This window comes from Pyricularia grisea, chromosome VI, assembly GCF_004355905.1.
Source record: "Pyricularia grisea strain NI907 chromosome VI, whole genome shotgun sequence".
Lineage (NCBI taxonomy): Eukaryota > Fungi > Ascomycota > Sordariomycetes > Magnaporthales > Pyriculariaceae > Pyricularia > Pyricularia grisea.
Window position 1 is genome coordinate 1,037,974 of NC_044974.1, and position 14,859 is coordinate 1,052,832.

Genomic DNA, 14,859 nt, shown 5'->3' on the forward strand with positions numbered 1-14,859 from the left:
AGTTGTTCTCCAATCAATATTCAACTCAAGAACAACTCCAGCGTTAATCTTCAAGTTGGGTGGGTTACAACAGCCCGCACAACGCTTATCACCTTGCCGAGACATCTTTGCAGATGGGTTCCATTACCTCGCCTCCTCATCTCCAGTCCTCTCAGCATCATCGCTCCCACCATACCCAGTCTCTGCGATCTCTTTGTTCTGCCGGTGCCACCACAGGAGCCCCAGCTGCACCAGAATACTCGCAGCCGTGAATGCAGTAACCAGTGGGAAGCCGATCGGATACCTAGGGGCGTCGGCAACCCGGAACGCGCCCAGCGGGATGGTAGCGTGGCCCGCGTAGACGATCATGACCGTCATGGCGACGATGATGGACCTCGCCTCGGGCTCCTTCCTCAGGATCTCTGCCATCCAGGCCATCAAACTAGGCCCGCCGGCGTTGGTCCCGAAGCTGAGGAAGTAGAAAGCCAGGATGACTGACGTGTTGGCGGGCCAGGCGCTCAGAACAGCCAGGCAGATGCCGTTTGCGACCCCGGAGAAGACGCTCACCTGCCAGCGGCATTCGAACTTGTCCGACACGAAGTTGAGCATCAGGTTCGTGACGATCTGGAGCGCGTATCCGCCCAGCGGCAGGATGTTGACGTGGAACGTGTCGTACACGCGGTTGCCTGCCGCGTCCTTGATGCTCTCGAGGTACAGGACAAAGTAGCTGGTGCCGCGGTGTGCCCACGCGTTCAGTGCAAAGGCGAAAAGGAAGAACCAAGTGACCGGGTGCACGATTAGTTGTCCCAGCTTCTTCTTCAGGACCTTGGGCGGGATGCGCTTGGACGTGTTGACGCCAAACTCACCCATCCTGTGTCTTGCGAGTCGCTTCTCCGGCCCCGTCAGCCACAGAGCTCTCGTTGTCTCCGGGCTGTCAGGCACCGTGAAGAACGCAATAAGCCCCTGTCCCATGGTCACGGCGCCAGAAATGATAAAAAGCCACTGCCAGCCTGCGAGGCCGTGCACTCCATTCATGTCTCGGTAAAGAGCGGCCTGTAGCGCACCCAGAAACATGGCGCCGGCCACATCACATACGGTGAAGCATGCAACGCGCAGCGCGAGCTCGGCAGGGGTATACCAGTTGAAGATGAGAGCCACAACTGATGGCCAAAAGGCGGACGAGAAGAGGCCGAGGAAGAATCGAAGCCCAAAAATCGTTTGGGCGTTAGGTGCTTTGTAAGTGCTGTGCTCATTGGCAGCCCCTCGTGGTGATGATTAGAACGTGTTTCATTTGACGCCCGAATCAGTCGTGTCATTTAGAAGGATGACAATACTTACAACAAAACCAACGCACCCCAAACGATTTCGCATACCGGCAGGAACAGACTGGGCCGCAACCGAGTCTGGATCAGCTGTCCCGGAACCAAGCCCAACGCATACCCAATAGAGAAATAAGTGTTGAACTCAACCAGTTCGTTCCCTCTCAGGTTCAGGTCCTCTCTCATGCCGGAGACATATGCTTGGGTAGTGGCTGACTGGTCCATCTCCTTCATGATTCCTGCCAGAAACATCCACGCCAGCAGGAAGACGTCGAGTTTGAAAACCAAGACATTACGCGGGTTGCGAAAGTAAGGGATCAGCTTGCTGATAGTAGCAAAGACGCCAACGACTGGTTCTTGGTCCGGAGTTGGTATGTTGGATTCTTCAGCCCGCTGTTCAGACACATCTTTCGAAGGGACGCGCTTCACGGATGCTGGCTTTGCCTGGTCTGCCTCTGCAACAGGCGTAGGCCATATCTGGGAACCCATGTTGGACTGAACCTGGGGAGAGTATCGAACCGGCGCAAAGTATAGTTTGGAACAGCTGAGGGTACATCAGACTTTTTCCAGGGAAATAAAAACAAGCTAGACATCTTGGTATTCTTATAACTGCAGCGTCTAATTACCCTGGAGATCCCGATAATGAATTGAGCATGCAAGAATGAGGAGTATACCAACATTGTGGACAGTCGCCCCACGCATTTAGACAATATTAACCTGTCAAACCAGAGAGACTAATGAAAGCCTTCTCTTGGCAGCGATTGCGCAACCGCAAGGGTGGTATGGTATATTGGCATCTGGGTTCCTTGAAAGCGGGATCAATCCACCTTACTTAACGGGCAAGTCGGGGTCGATAAGAGATAGGTGCAATTTGGTTATGTAATGGCCCGAACTGCAGCCGGACTCCACTCCGCACCCGCAACTCAAATGCAAGACTATCTTTAGTCTAGCTCCAGAACTTGAAAGTCAGGTATGGATCGCCTTTGCCAAGCCGACTATATCGTCGTAACCTGGGCGTAAAGAGTATCGAGCTGAGCCCAGCATTTGATCGCGCTAGACTCGGCGGGCACACTCACTTGAGAATCTGCATATAGACGGCGCAAGGATGGAATACAAACAGCAGACGGGCCTCGTGGCCCCGCGCCTCATCATCCACGGCGGCGCGGGTAATATCACCCCCGAGAACCTCCCACCGGAACGCTACAACGCCTTTCGGGAAGCTCTGTTGACAATAGTCACCAAGACCCACGCCTACATGACCACGCCTTCGCCTGGCATAGCGGCGGAAAAGTCCAAGGCGCAACTCCTGCCAGACGCGCTCGACGTAGCCGTACATGCAGTCCTGCAGCTTGAGGACAACCCGCTGTTCAACGCCGGCCACGGAGCGGTCTTCACCCGCGATGGTATCAACGAGCTGGAGGCCTCCGTCATGGTGTCCCGCGGTCATGCGAAGCGTGCAGTGGGTGTGGCTGGCCTGCGGAGAGTGCGCCACCCAATCCTGCTGGCTCGTAAAATCCTTGAACATGGAGACGATGACCTCAGCGTAAACGACAGCCGCGGCGCGGCTCCAGATGTGCCATCTGCCCAGGGCCACACTCTTCTATTTGGCGAGACGGCCGAGGTCCTGGCGCGCGACCATTACGGGCTGGAGATGGTAGAGCCTGAGTACTTCTTCACTCAGCGTCGGTGGGACGAACACATCCGAGGCCTGCAGCGGGAGCGCGAGTCCAACGGCCGGGCCTCGGCGAGCTGGTCTGCCAAGGAGTACGTGCCGCAAGGCACAGTCGGCGCTGTAGCGCTTGATTCCAACGGTGTCATATGCGTTGCGACAAGCACAGGTGGCCTCACCAATAAACTGACTGGGCGCATCGGAGACACTCCCTCGCCCGGCTCTGGGTTCTGGGCCGAGGAATGGGTTGAAAATGGTGACCCCACTGGTTCGCAAGGCTTGCAAAAAATGCTTTCACAGCCTGGTCCAGCTGTTCAGCTGAGCCCTTCCCTCCAAAGTCTGATAGCCGACTGTCTTCCCACTCCACTGCTGCGCATGCCTTTCCCCAACGATCAGAAGCGCTCAGTCACCACAACACGCTCCTTTGCTGGGTCGGGCACCGGCAACGGCGATAGCTTTATGCGTGTTGGGGCGCTCCGGACAGTTGCCGCCATGGCGCGCTTCAAGCAGATCTCCTCATCGCACGCTCTCAGCGCTGTCGCTGGTCCCGGAGGAGAGCTTCAGCGCAGTGCACAGGACAGATGGGGCCTGAAGGGCGAAGGCGAAGGTGGAATCATTGGTATTGAGTGTGCAATCGTGACCGATGATAGGGGTCGCATTATGGAATCGAGAACCGATATTGTGCACGATCACAACTGTGGCGGTATGTTCCGGGCGTGGGTTGATATCAACGGCGAGGCGCACTTCAAAGTTTTTCTGAACGATGCTGGTATGATCTGACCAGATTAGCCCATGCGTCAAATGAGTTGGGCGATTCAAGCTTGCAGTAAAAGTGCCATTCGATCTAAATATTGTCAGTTAAATAGAATTGCGCGAGGTAGATGAGTAGATCGCTCAGGTTGTGTATTATTGTAATGTATTGTCGCGCATATCGTTGCGCCGTCTGACCCCATCTCTTGGGTTATTTTATTCGTTATAGTACACTTGATTCAACACCCACCATCCATAAATGACCCAAAAAATATACAAAGCGGCTGCCGCGGTAGCAGCCTCATCTGAAAAGGAGAGTAGAGTGGTGAACGTCTATCGTTGGTTTGCTGGTATTGTCGTCGATGGCTCGGTAGAGTGAATTTATGCCGGAATCGGCTGGGCTTCTGGGGGAGGGGGCATAGCCTGTAGATAAAGATTGTTAGACTGACATGCCTTGGCTGTGGGTAGGATCTGAAATGACACCACTCACCTCGAGTTTTGTGCTTCCCGCCATCATCTTTTGGAATCCGATACCGACACCCTCAATAACACCCAGTAGGATGGCACAACCGATAGCGTTGTTCCTCGCAGCCTTGTAACCTCCTCGAATGGCTAATGAGCCACCAGTGAAAAATCCAGCAATGATGGCGTTGTAAGGGTCCTCCTTCTTCCGGATACCCTTAACCGCACAGTCGAAAGTGCTGAAAAGACCACCCCAAACACCAAAGTTGCCGCCCAGAACAGGTGCTCGCATCTTGATGGCGGTCAGAGCGCCGATTCTCCGTTCACCGTATGGCGAGTTTCGGAAACCCTTCACACCATGCCAGATTGTACCACCGATGGCCTGTTGTTGATGGAAGAAAATTTCTTGTTAGTCCTGCACGGTCATGTAGAATGCAGAAAACAGAGCTTGTTCAGTCATGTATAGCTTACCCCCATACAAAAAGCACCACCAAAGTCATTAAGAATGACCCATGGGCAGGGATCGCGTGTGTGATCCATCGTGGCTGTGGGCGATGGAAGTATGAGGGAGGAATGTGTTGTTGGATAATTGAATTCGCGACGCGGTCCTTAACCAGGATGCACAGCGCAGCGTTTGTAGTCTTTTTGTTTACAGATTATTCCCAAAACAAAACTAGTGTATTATCGTCAGCTGTTTCGCTGGCTGTTTTCGCTCGCCGAGGTCCGTTGGTTGTTGCGCAGGGTTGGTGATGGTTGACTCTCCGTGGCTGTTAGGATAATTTGAGAGATGGCTGATGATCTCAGAGCAAGAAAAAAATGTTTTGGCAATTCGTCAGGGATGGAGAACGGCAAGCCCGGATGGTGGCTCGTGCGTCCACGGCGGCCCCACCATTTTCTGTTCCGGTCCCGGCAGGCCGACCAAACCGGAAGCCTCAGTGGAAGGATCCCCACAGGCCACATCTCCTCCACAGAAACCAGCTTTGTGCCTCCAAACAAAAATGGAACTTATATTAAGATGCTAATTGATGAATGGCATACGTCTTCACATCACCGCGTCGGCGATGTGGGTTCCATGCCTTGGAATGAAAACGACCAATCATCATCTAATGCCACGTGCCACAACGTACAATACTACAGTAGCCCCTATCATATTCAAACGTGCAGGCCAGTACTCCGTAGTCGGTGGTCCGTTTTGTATCACCAACTGATAACCAGGGGAATATGCAAGGGCCCGGCGGCGGTGAAGCGAAGAAGGCGAGCGTATCCATCAACGGATGTCATATCATTGACGCTTGGGTAGTTGCACCTATTTAGTTGGCTGGGCAGCAATTACGGATATTCAAAAGCGCCACCCGGTTGTTTAGCTCAACAGAGGACATGCCAATGTGTCATAACTCGGTCTGCAGTAAGAGAGGTTCGTTCCGTTGACGTACACACGCACGCACGTTGGCCTATTTTCCCCTTTTGTACTCAATTCGACATTGCTAGAATGTTCCCTGAGTCTTGTTATTTTCTGTAGTCTTTTTTTTTTTTTTTCATCCTTACTTCACGCGAAGAACTTCGTAGATTATACGGTATTTTCTTCTCAAAGCCTTGCATCCGCCTAAGTTGCTTCTGCTCCATTTCTTTACGAGGGAAACGTTGCCTCACTGGATGGCATACCTAGCCCACGACAGCAGGGAGTCCACGGTTTGTGTCAAGCCTTCCACCGCTGGCCGCCAGGCATGATGCCATCGCTGGCTCAGAAATCGCATCATCGGTCAGTGCGACAACGAAAGCAATGGCGACAACGCATCTGATACAAATCTCGCCCAATTGCCGGGAATCGTCACCAGCTCCCCACAAAGCATTCACTTGGAGACTCGAAGGCGGTCGACGTACCTCATCATTTGAATTACAAGCGAATCCTCTCGGCACTGACGACGAAATGGGTGTGGTCGACGATTACCATTCGGGCAATCATGTGGATAGGAACCGTGAGGAGCACGAAGAAGTCACAGAAAGCGGCTGTCAGGGATGTCACAGGATCAGGGTCGACGAGGAAAGTCGGCAGAAACTGAGTTTCCCAGAACTGGGAGCGATTCACGGAGCTGCATTTCCCAATGCTACGGTCGACACTCCCCACTGTGAGCTTCAACATTTTCATTTCTTGTGTGGCATTGCCCTTTCGCCAGACTGCCGTCAATTACAATAGGCCACATTTTCACTGGACATACCTCTTCACATCAGAAAGATACTCAATCAGGCTCGTTGGGGCTTGTTCTTTTTATTTTCTTTTTCTTTTTTGCACCGACTTTCGTCCTCCTCATTCAATTCAAAGAATGTCAAGCATTCAGATGAACGAGCTAGACGTGGTGGAGGGGTGGGGTCGCCCAAACTGACGGAGTCAAGCGGCTGGACCAGAAAGGTCCCTGCATTGATCGATCAAATCTGTCAAAGCAGGTCAATAATTAAGAAGCAGACTAATTCAAGATTCCCATCCCCAATCAAGCGTATATCTTGATCATCACGCCATTTTTTCGGTCCATACCTACAAGTTTTTTTTTTCCCAACTGTTCAACATCTGACTGACATTCTTCCGCTCGCCAATCAGCCGGGATCGGAATGCCGCTGGCGGCCAACTCGTCGGCGACGTCACCGCCCTCGAATGGCCTAATCACAACCTTCCCCGCACCCTTGCAGAGCCCAGAACGTATCCACCAGCTGAAGCATGACAGCTCTGTTCTGGCACTTGCTGTCAACGACGAGTTCATATACGCCGGCACTCATGATGGCGAAATCCTGGTCTGGTCTCTGGGGACTTTCCAGCTAGTCCATCGTGTCCAGGCACACAAGCGCAGCGTTCTCTGCCTCTTCCTGTCGTCGCCGACCGACAAATGCATGACAAAGCCATCATCTACCGACGACGCGTCCGATCCTCAAGAATCACAACCCTCGTCTCTCCTCTTCTCTTCCGCTGGCGATGCTATTATCAGCGTATGGTGTCCGCGTACGCTCAAGCGATTGCACGAGATCTACAGTTCCCACGATGTCGGCGATGTCTTCAGCGTGGCCTATTCCGCCCAGAACGATACGGTCTACATTGGCGCGCAGAACACGTCGATCCAGTGGGTTCGGCTGAACGACCCTGAAGCCCGGGTTCTCCATGAGTCTGCGCAGCACCCCGACCGTAGATATCATCGCTTCTTCGACTCCAAGGCAGTAGGGGGCACGAGCACCCCGCGGCGCAACGATGATCGCTTCTCGATGATTCCCAGGGCGCAGTCTGTCCTCGAGATCTCACAGGGTGCAATCCATCAGTTTGCACATTTCGGTTATGTTTATTGCATGCTCATATCCAGGGGCCCGACCGTACGAGTCGGACAGGATGAGGATGTCCTCATATCTGGAGGCGGGGATGGCACAATAAAGCTTTGGAGACTAGCGCACCACCCTAAGACTACCGACGGTAGTGCACAGACCGGCGCCGAAGATGGCATAGAAGAGATAATGGTATTGGGTACCGATGAGGCTCAGTCTGTGTTGTCTTTGGCTATTGATGGGTCCTTTCTATATAGTGGCAAGCTTGACGGAGTGATAGAGCTATGGGACCTCGACACAAAACAGAAATTGCGCGTTATCAAGGCACACGACGCAGATGTCATGACAGTTCAAATTAGATGGGGCTTTTTGTGGAGTGCCGCGGCGAACGGCGTTGCGACTGTAAGTTGGCCCAGGGCTCAAACCAGAGGAGGAGTTGCTGACATTTTGCGCAGAAACACAGCACCGTCAATGATAACCGTGAAACCAGTCCTGGGTCGGACTTGGCTAGCCAAAAATATCGCTGTCTCAACCGGTGGACTGCTCACGATGGCAAAATTCTCGCATCTGCAGCTACATCCCATAAGGGCGAACGGTTTTTCATCACCGGTGCAAACGACGACAATGTGTGCGTCTGGCGCGTAAATGACTGCATAGATGGAGCGACTGAGCAAAAGGCCGTTGCTGAAGACGAGCTGTTGCGGTCTCTCCGCAAGTTTGTGTCGTACAAGACCATATCTTCCCGTCCAGAATATGCGGAAGACTGCCGCCGAGGGGCTACGTTCCTCTGCTCCTTATTCAAAAGGCTGGGAGCCGAGGTAGAGATGCTATCAAGTGGTGAGGGCAACAACCTCCATAACCCCGTGGTTTTTGCCAAGTTCTCCGGATATCAGGAGCCCGCCGAAAAGCGCAAGCGAATTCTATTCTACGGCCATTACGATGTGGTTCCTGCCGATGCCAAGAAAGGCAATTGGGCGTCAGACCCGTTCACACTCACTGGAACCAACGGCTACCTGTACGGTCGTGGTGTCTCCGACAACAAAGGCCCCATCATGGCGGCTTTGTATGCAGTAACAGATTTGATGGAGGCCAAGCAACTCCGCTCGGATGTTGTCTTCCTGATCGAAGGCGAAGAGGAGTCGGGTTCACGGAGCTTCAAGGAGGCCGTAAGGCGGAATCGCCATCTCATCGGAGACGTCGACTACATACTGTTGGCGAACAGTTACTGGCTGGACGACGAGACGCCTTGCCTGACTTATGGCCTCCGAGGTGTCCTGCACGCGACTGTCTGCGTCGACTCGCCTCACCCAGATCTTCATTCCGGCGTTGATGGCTCATACATGATGGCAGAGCCACTTTCAGACTTGACATGCTTGCTTAGCAAGCTGAAGGGCCCGGGGAACAAGGTCATCATCCCCGGTTTCTACGACGGAGTTCTGCCGCTCACTCCGAACGAGGAGAAGCGATACGATGCCATTGCGTCCATCTTGATGAAGCGCAGTCCGGAGAGCGGGACGGCCGAGGCTTTGAAGCGAAGCTTGATGGCTCGGTGGCGCGAGCCCAACCTGACCATCCATAGGTACAAAGTTTCAGGGCCAGACGGAAGCCTGGTCAGCAGCCATGCAAGTGCCAACATTTCGTTGCGGCTGGTGCCGGGGCAGGAGGTTGACGATGTGACGGCGTCGCTGAGGTCTTTTCTGGAAAGTGAATTTGTCAGCTTGGGCGGTAGCAACTCGCTTAGCGTGCGGATTGACAACCAGGCCGAGCCATGGCTGGGCGACCCCAGCAACGAGATCTTCAGGACGCTCGAGAATGCCGTGGTCAAGGTGTGGGGTCTGGACACGAACGAGGAGCAGGGCTCGGAGGATGGTGACAACAGCCATGAAGGGGGGGAGGGTTCAGCAACCACCAAGGCCAAGACCAGGAAACCCTTGTACATCCGCGAGGGTGGTTCCATTCCTGCCATTCGGTTCTTGGAGAAGGAGTTCGCCGCGCCGGCGGCACATCTTCCGTGCGGCCAGGCCAGCGATGCCGCGCATCTTGATAACGAGCGACTGAGGGTCCTGAATCTCCTGAAAAGCCGGGAGATATTCGGTGATGTGTTTAAAAGTTTGTGATTGACCATTTTGAAGTTAGATCACCAGTCTTAGACTATTCTAGAAGGAGTTTGTCTGTACTTTAGCCAACTCCACAGCTCAGTTCGGGGTTTCTTTAATTGTTCTACTTCTTCTTCTTGTTTTTTTGACTTTGAACCCTCCCTTTTTTAGACGGATAAACTGCTGCTTGCGCCCTCTTGGACAGTTAAATGAGTTCGCTTGCACTTGCATGTCTGGAATATCTGGAATTGAGGGCACTTGTGACAGATAATAACTGGCCGTGGTATACAAATGCAACCAACGTCTGATCACCAACAATTCAGAAATGTTCTTGTTGACAATACCATATCTTTGCGTTGGCAACAATTAATCGACCATCAACACCACCAGAAGTACATGGACTGGACCATGTCGTTGGTTCCGTCGGTTGCACGACTTCTAGCTGAATTTACAATATGCTGCCCAGCGCTTCCTCGAGTGCAAACTCTTCTAGATCTATATTAGTTATTAAAGCATTACATAAAACAATCTCATTTCTATTGACTGTTCCTCAGTCAGTTACTCTGAATTGACAAGCCATGGGTCTTTCTTTCTCTTTTCTGATGCGGCCATGATTAGCAAGCGGTCATACGATTAAAAATGAAATTGATGCTGGGCTCTCCCATAATACTCACCGAAGCAGACCATTAAAATGGCAGTTATGTTTACAAGCCAGTTGCCATACTTCAGGAGCGATTGATAACTCTCTTCATCGGTTATGTATTCTTGTCTTCCTCTCTTGTACAACCTTTTCACCAGTCAACTTTTAGGTTAGACATTTCGGTGATTTTACAGTAGCCACCTTCGTTTTTCTTTTTTCTTTTTTTTTCTTTTTCTTTTTTTTTCTTTTTCTTTTTTTCCAAACTACCCACATCTGCTTTTAAAAATGCATTTTCAAACTTTCATTACTACGGCTGCCGCCGCCTTGGCCATTTTCCCTTGCGTTCTCGCGGATATCCAAGACGAAGAACATTGCGAACTCACCATATATACGCGCCGTCCCCGGAGAAAGGACAAGGTATTGAAGGAGTATTATGTCCGCCCGGGCGACACTCAAGGATTTGAAGACCAAGATGTGCCTTGGCGACATTGCAAAATTACAACTACTGCATATACTTGTGACCCTGGATGGGAGGGCGTTACTAAATTCGATACATGCCCACCTCCTTATTATCGTGTCGATACAAGAAAGGTTATTCCGGGGAAATCAAACTCAGAGAGATGGGATTAGATGGTATAATGCCATCGTGTAGATATATAACATGTATTCTTTCGGGGCCTTTCTTCGGTTATTGCTTCAATAGACTTGGTTTCAATACATCTTCCATTAACTATCCCCTTTTTGGAGCTATTTATATACATAAAAGTACACTCTTTCTCTTCACCTTTTGGCAGCCGCGGTATGTGGTCGGCTTTGCTTTGAGACCGTAATTAGAAAGCGGCCAAGCAGCGACCGTAATGACCATTGGCCCAGGATCCATGAATCAGTGTCTGCCAAGTGATGCATTTACAAGTTCATAAGAGCATTGTCTCGAAATATGTAAATAAAATGTATAAATTGACTGAGGAGTTGGAATGTTCGATGAATATTTATAAATAGACATGTTGTATATCAGCAACTGTCAACTTCTCTTCTATACATTCTCCGGCGGCTTCGTACTCTCAACTATCCTTCTCCGGAATGGGAAGGTTGCTAGTTTAAACCATCAAGGGATTGTACGGTGTTCACATGATAAATGGCCATTCAATTGATTCAGGATTGGTTGAGCATAAGTCTGTGGAAAGGCCCCCAGAAAACGATAGTATTACCCGCATGAGGATACAGTCTTAAATGTATGAAGGGGTTTTCTCACTTTTTTGTCAAGGATAGAAGGTGATCAGGGGTCATTCCGGTAGTATAGACTTCGGGCAAACCGCTTCGCCTACCGTATATAGAATGCCATTTTCAAGCTACCCAAGTCTCTTTCATAACTAATGGCTGATATTAACAAGACTTTTCTCTTTCTCGCTGCCAGAGTCTGCCGAATGATACCTGCTTTGACCAATGTCAAGTCTAACGGGGTTGCTATGGAAAAAACAGTCTCAAGCGACTCTGCTACAGTTCAGGGCAAGGGGTTATCTTTTGTTCGAGATATTGATCAGAGGATGGAGCTCAGTTATAAAGGGAGAGACACAAGGCAGTGATATCAAAAAGAGAATCGTCAGGTCCCCTTTACCGCTAAATTGGAGAATGAATAACATTGATTTCTTATCGGCATCCTCAAAGGAACCTGACACGAGATTCATAGACCTAAAAAAAAAGCACAAACATGACAAGTCGACTATCAACTCTCGCTTTCATATGAAAAAGAACTCTGATCCTTATAAGTTCCCAGGCCCAGTCATTCAGCCTTAGACCTCAGTCGACTTGGCACCAACACTGTCCTTGGCGCCATACGTTGCCGGGGGTGTGGTGTTGCCGTCGGCGTTCTCGTTGAGCTGCGTGTTCTTGAGATTTTGGCCCGCCGGGGCGCCGCCAAAGAGCTCGTCCATGGCCTCTAGCGACATACCCTTGGTCTCGGGGACGAAGAACCAGACGAAGAAGAACATGGTGAAGGCGAAGCTGCCAAAGAGGAGGTATGTACCGTAACCCGTTTTGCCGCTGGTTATTTTGCATCAAAAAGGGTTAGCAAAAAGAATATGTAACCATAAATGATCACTCCAGAAAAAAGAAAGGAAATTTTACATACCCTATCGTGATCAGCATCACCGGCACAGAGCGGGCAACCACAAAGTTGAACAGCCACTGCGTCGCGGCGGCGTACGCGACGTTGATGGACCGGAAGCGGGCGGACGGGATCTCGGACGCGAGAATCCAGCAGGCAGGACCCCAGCCGAATTGGAAGAATCTGTTGGAGGAAAAAAGAAAAGGGGGTTAGTTTTGCATTTTCACAAAAGAAGGCTACCGAAAAGAAACCAATTTTTACACTTACGCGGCAAACAAGAAAATGCAGACCAGCGCAAAGTAACCCGCCGGAGGCACAGGGTCACCTTCCTTGGGAGGTGAGATGCGGACGTATATACCAATGTAGAACATGACGAGACCCTGGGCGATGGAGGTCCAGAGGAGGGAGCGTCTGCGGCCGAGGGAGTCTGCCATGAAAAGAAGGAAGGCGATGCAGGATAGGACTTTGACCTAGATGGGGTTTTAAAAAAAAAATAGTGAGATTTGTTGGTCCTGTGGCAAAGTTGTACTCATCGCTCTCACTCATAACTCACCACGCCATATACACCAGTTCCCAGCAGCTGGCCACTGAGACCCGTGATTCCGAGATTTGCAAAGATAGTAGGGGCGTAGGTGTTGATGGCATTGGTACCGGTCTATAACATGGTCATCATACGTTAGTCACCTTGTTCTTACATTTTCTCGTAAAAAAAAAGGTATTTATTACTAACCATCTGTTGGCAGATCATCAGGACGATGCTAATGATGGCACGCTTGCGGTGGATGCTCTGGCGCCAAATCTCCTTGTTGAGCTGGAACCACGAGGCGTCACCAACAAGCTGACGCTCATGCTCCAGCTGGTCCGCAATCTCGGCCATCTCCTCCTGCAGGTAAGGGTGGTCGCTCGGCAGGTTTCTGATGTGAGACAAAACTGACCTGGCCTCCTCCCAGCGGTCCTTGCGGGCCAGCCACCTGGGGGATTCCTTGCACATCCACATGGAGACGAAGAGCAGAGCGGCGGGGATGCCCTGGACCGAGAGCGGGAGGATGTACGAAGTCTTGCCGCGGTGATGTAGGTTCACGGCGTAGTTGATCCAAAAGGCGATCATGCCTCCGGTTACAATGAAGAGCTGGTACATGCCGGTGAGCAGGCCACGGATGGCACGGGGCGCGTTCTCGGAGACGTAGATGGGGTTGATGCACGACGCGGCTCCCACGCCGAATCCTGCCACAAATCGACCGGCGTAGAGGGCGCCCAGACTGCCCGAGGCGGCACCCTGCATGATGACGCCGATACAGATGATGCCAGCAACGCCGAGTAGACAGCTTCTGCGGCCGAAGGCGTCGGTCATGGGCGAGGCGATGATTGCGCCGAGGAAGCAACCAGCTTGCAGGGTGGAGACGATGTTGGCGGCGAGATCTTGGGATCTGTAGTCCTTGTTGTCCGGGCTCAAACCATAGTCCGCCTTGAAGGCATCGAGGACGATGACGCCGCCGATGACGCTGGAATCCCAACCGAAACACATGGCACCGAAGCATGCCTAAAACGAGGAGAGGAGAAGATGTCAGAAATGTTCCAAGGGCAGTTATTGAGTTCTGGCTACCAAGTGACCAAACTTACCGACATGGCCAGTGTATATACACGCCACCCGAAAATCTCAGGCGGATCAGAGTGCATGGCATCATTCTGTAATCCAAAAGATATTAGATATTAGAGGTTCAGTTGTCTCCAAGACGCAGATTCATGATATCTGACATACTCTGACAATCTTTTGCAGAATCTTCGCTGAAGTCTTCCCCATCCTGATCGGGGGTCGAAGGGGCAAGTCCCTTCAAACTGCTGTGCAAGGTGAAAAGGGCGGCTTCTTTGCCTTGTCAAAAGTCGGACCAAACCAATAGGAAGCAAAGACTAAAGTCCAACCAGAGAAGCAGAATGCTAAGAAGGCTAGCATCGACTGCAAGTAAACAGTGACAACGGAGACCAACTTATCAAGACAGGTAAAAAAGAAAAATAAGAAGGGTCGGGGAAAGCGCAACATTTCAATCATTGAATGGCTCGCTTAGCTGCAATCAAACCCGATGCGGTTCTTGCAGGCTTCCCCACATGAACCATCTCTCAGGGGTACAAAAGCGTTTGATTTCATGGATTGATTGACACTTGGCCTGGGGATTTGATGAGGGGAAAATCTCAATGTGGGTGTGTACGGTACTCTCGGCACACCCAGCAGGGAGATTCACTACCAAGACTACCTTGTCTGTTCTTTCAAGGATTTTTCTTCGTTGGGTAGAAAGACGGTGGTACTAGGTGGGTTACTATCAACAGCCAACCAGTGGTATTCAAGACGCAATATCTGAGTTGCATACGCGATGATAGGGAACCATGGTTTGCTCTCGGGACCAACAGATAAGTTTTCTTTGACAAAATCCACTGCTGCATCTTACTGGACTTGGAGATAGGCACTGGCCGATTCTGTGTCAACAAGAACCAGTTGATTCTTAAACTGAAGTGAAAAAACGACAGCGTTTTCAAAAGGGCCTGGA

At 51.2% G+C, this 14,859-nt stretch overlaps 5 protein-coding genes across 5 annotated transcripts; 3 read left to right on the plus strand and 2 right to left on the minus strand.

Annotated features, from left to right (window-relative positions):
- Positions 1-178: 178 nt before the first annotated feature.
- Positions 179-5,121, minus strand: PgNI_11438 (uncharacterized protein). The gene is made up of 3 exons (XM_031131405.1): positions 4,651-5,121; positions 4,208-4,561; positions 179-4,140 (listed from the first exon to the last, which is right to left on the minus strand). The coding sequence occupies exons 1-3, from the start codon at positions 4,717-4,719 to the stop codon at positions 4,099-4,101; spliced, it is 465 nt and encodes a 154-aa protein (XP_030977050.1). The 5' UTR covers positions 4,720-5,121; the 3' UTR covers positions 179-4,098.
- Positions 2,404-3,747, plus strand: PgNI_11439 (uncharacterized protein; the record flags this gene model as incomplete). Its single annotated transcript, XM_031131406.1, has 1 exon — positions 2,404-3,747. One exon carries the CDS (start codon positions 2,404-2,406, stop codon positions 3,745-3,747), a length of 1,344 nt encoding a protein of 447 aa, XP_030977051.1.
- Positions 5,122-5,959: 838 nt separating the features above from the next.
- Positions 5,960-9,965, plus strand: PgNI_11440 (uncharacterized protein; the record flags this gene model as incomplete). The annotated part of the gene is made up of 3 exons (XM_031131407.1): positions 5,960-6,305; positions 6,773-7,881; positions 7,935-9,965. The coding sequence occupies 3 exons, from the start codon at positions 5,960-5,962 to the stop codon at positions 9,594-9,596; spliced, it is 3,117 nt and encodes a 1,038-aa protein (XP_030976863.1). The 3' UTR covers positions 9,597-9,965.
- A 683-nt stretch (positions 9,966-10,648) lies between these two features.
- On the plus strand, positions 10,649-10,867 carry PgNI_11441 (uncharacterized protein; the record flags this gene model as incomplete). Its single annotated transcript, XM_031131408.1, has 1 exon — positions 10,649-10,867. The coding sequence occupies one exon, from the start codon at positions 10,649-10,651 to the stop codon at positions 10,865-10,867; it is 219 nt and encodes a 72-aa protein (XP_030976896.1).
- A 515-nt stretch (positions 10,868-11,382) lies between these two features.
- PgNI_11442 (uncharacterized protein) lies at positions 11,383-14,608 on the minus strand. The gene is made up of 7 exons (XM_031131409.1): positions 14,079-14,608; positions 13,940-14,005; positions 13,050-13,859; positions 12,873-12,974; positions 12,587-12,789; positions 12,344-12,502; positions 11,383-12,255 (listed from the first exon to the last, which is right to left on the minus strand). The coding sequence occupies exons 1-7, from the start codon at positions 14,118-14,120 to the stop codon at positions 12,006-12,008; spliced, it is 1,632 nt and encodes a 543-aa protein (XP_030976865.1). The 5' UTR covers positions 14,121-14,608; the 3' UTR covers positions 11,383-12,005.
- Positions 14,609-14,859: the final 251 nt, after the last annotated feature.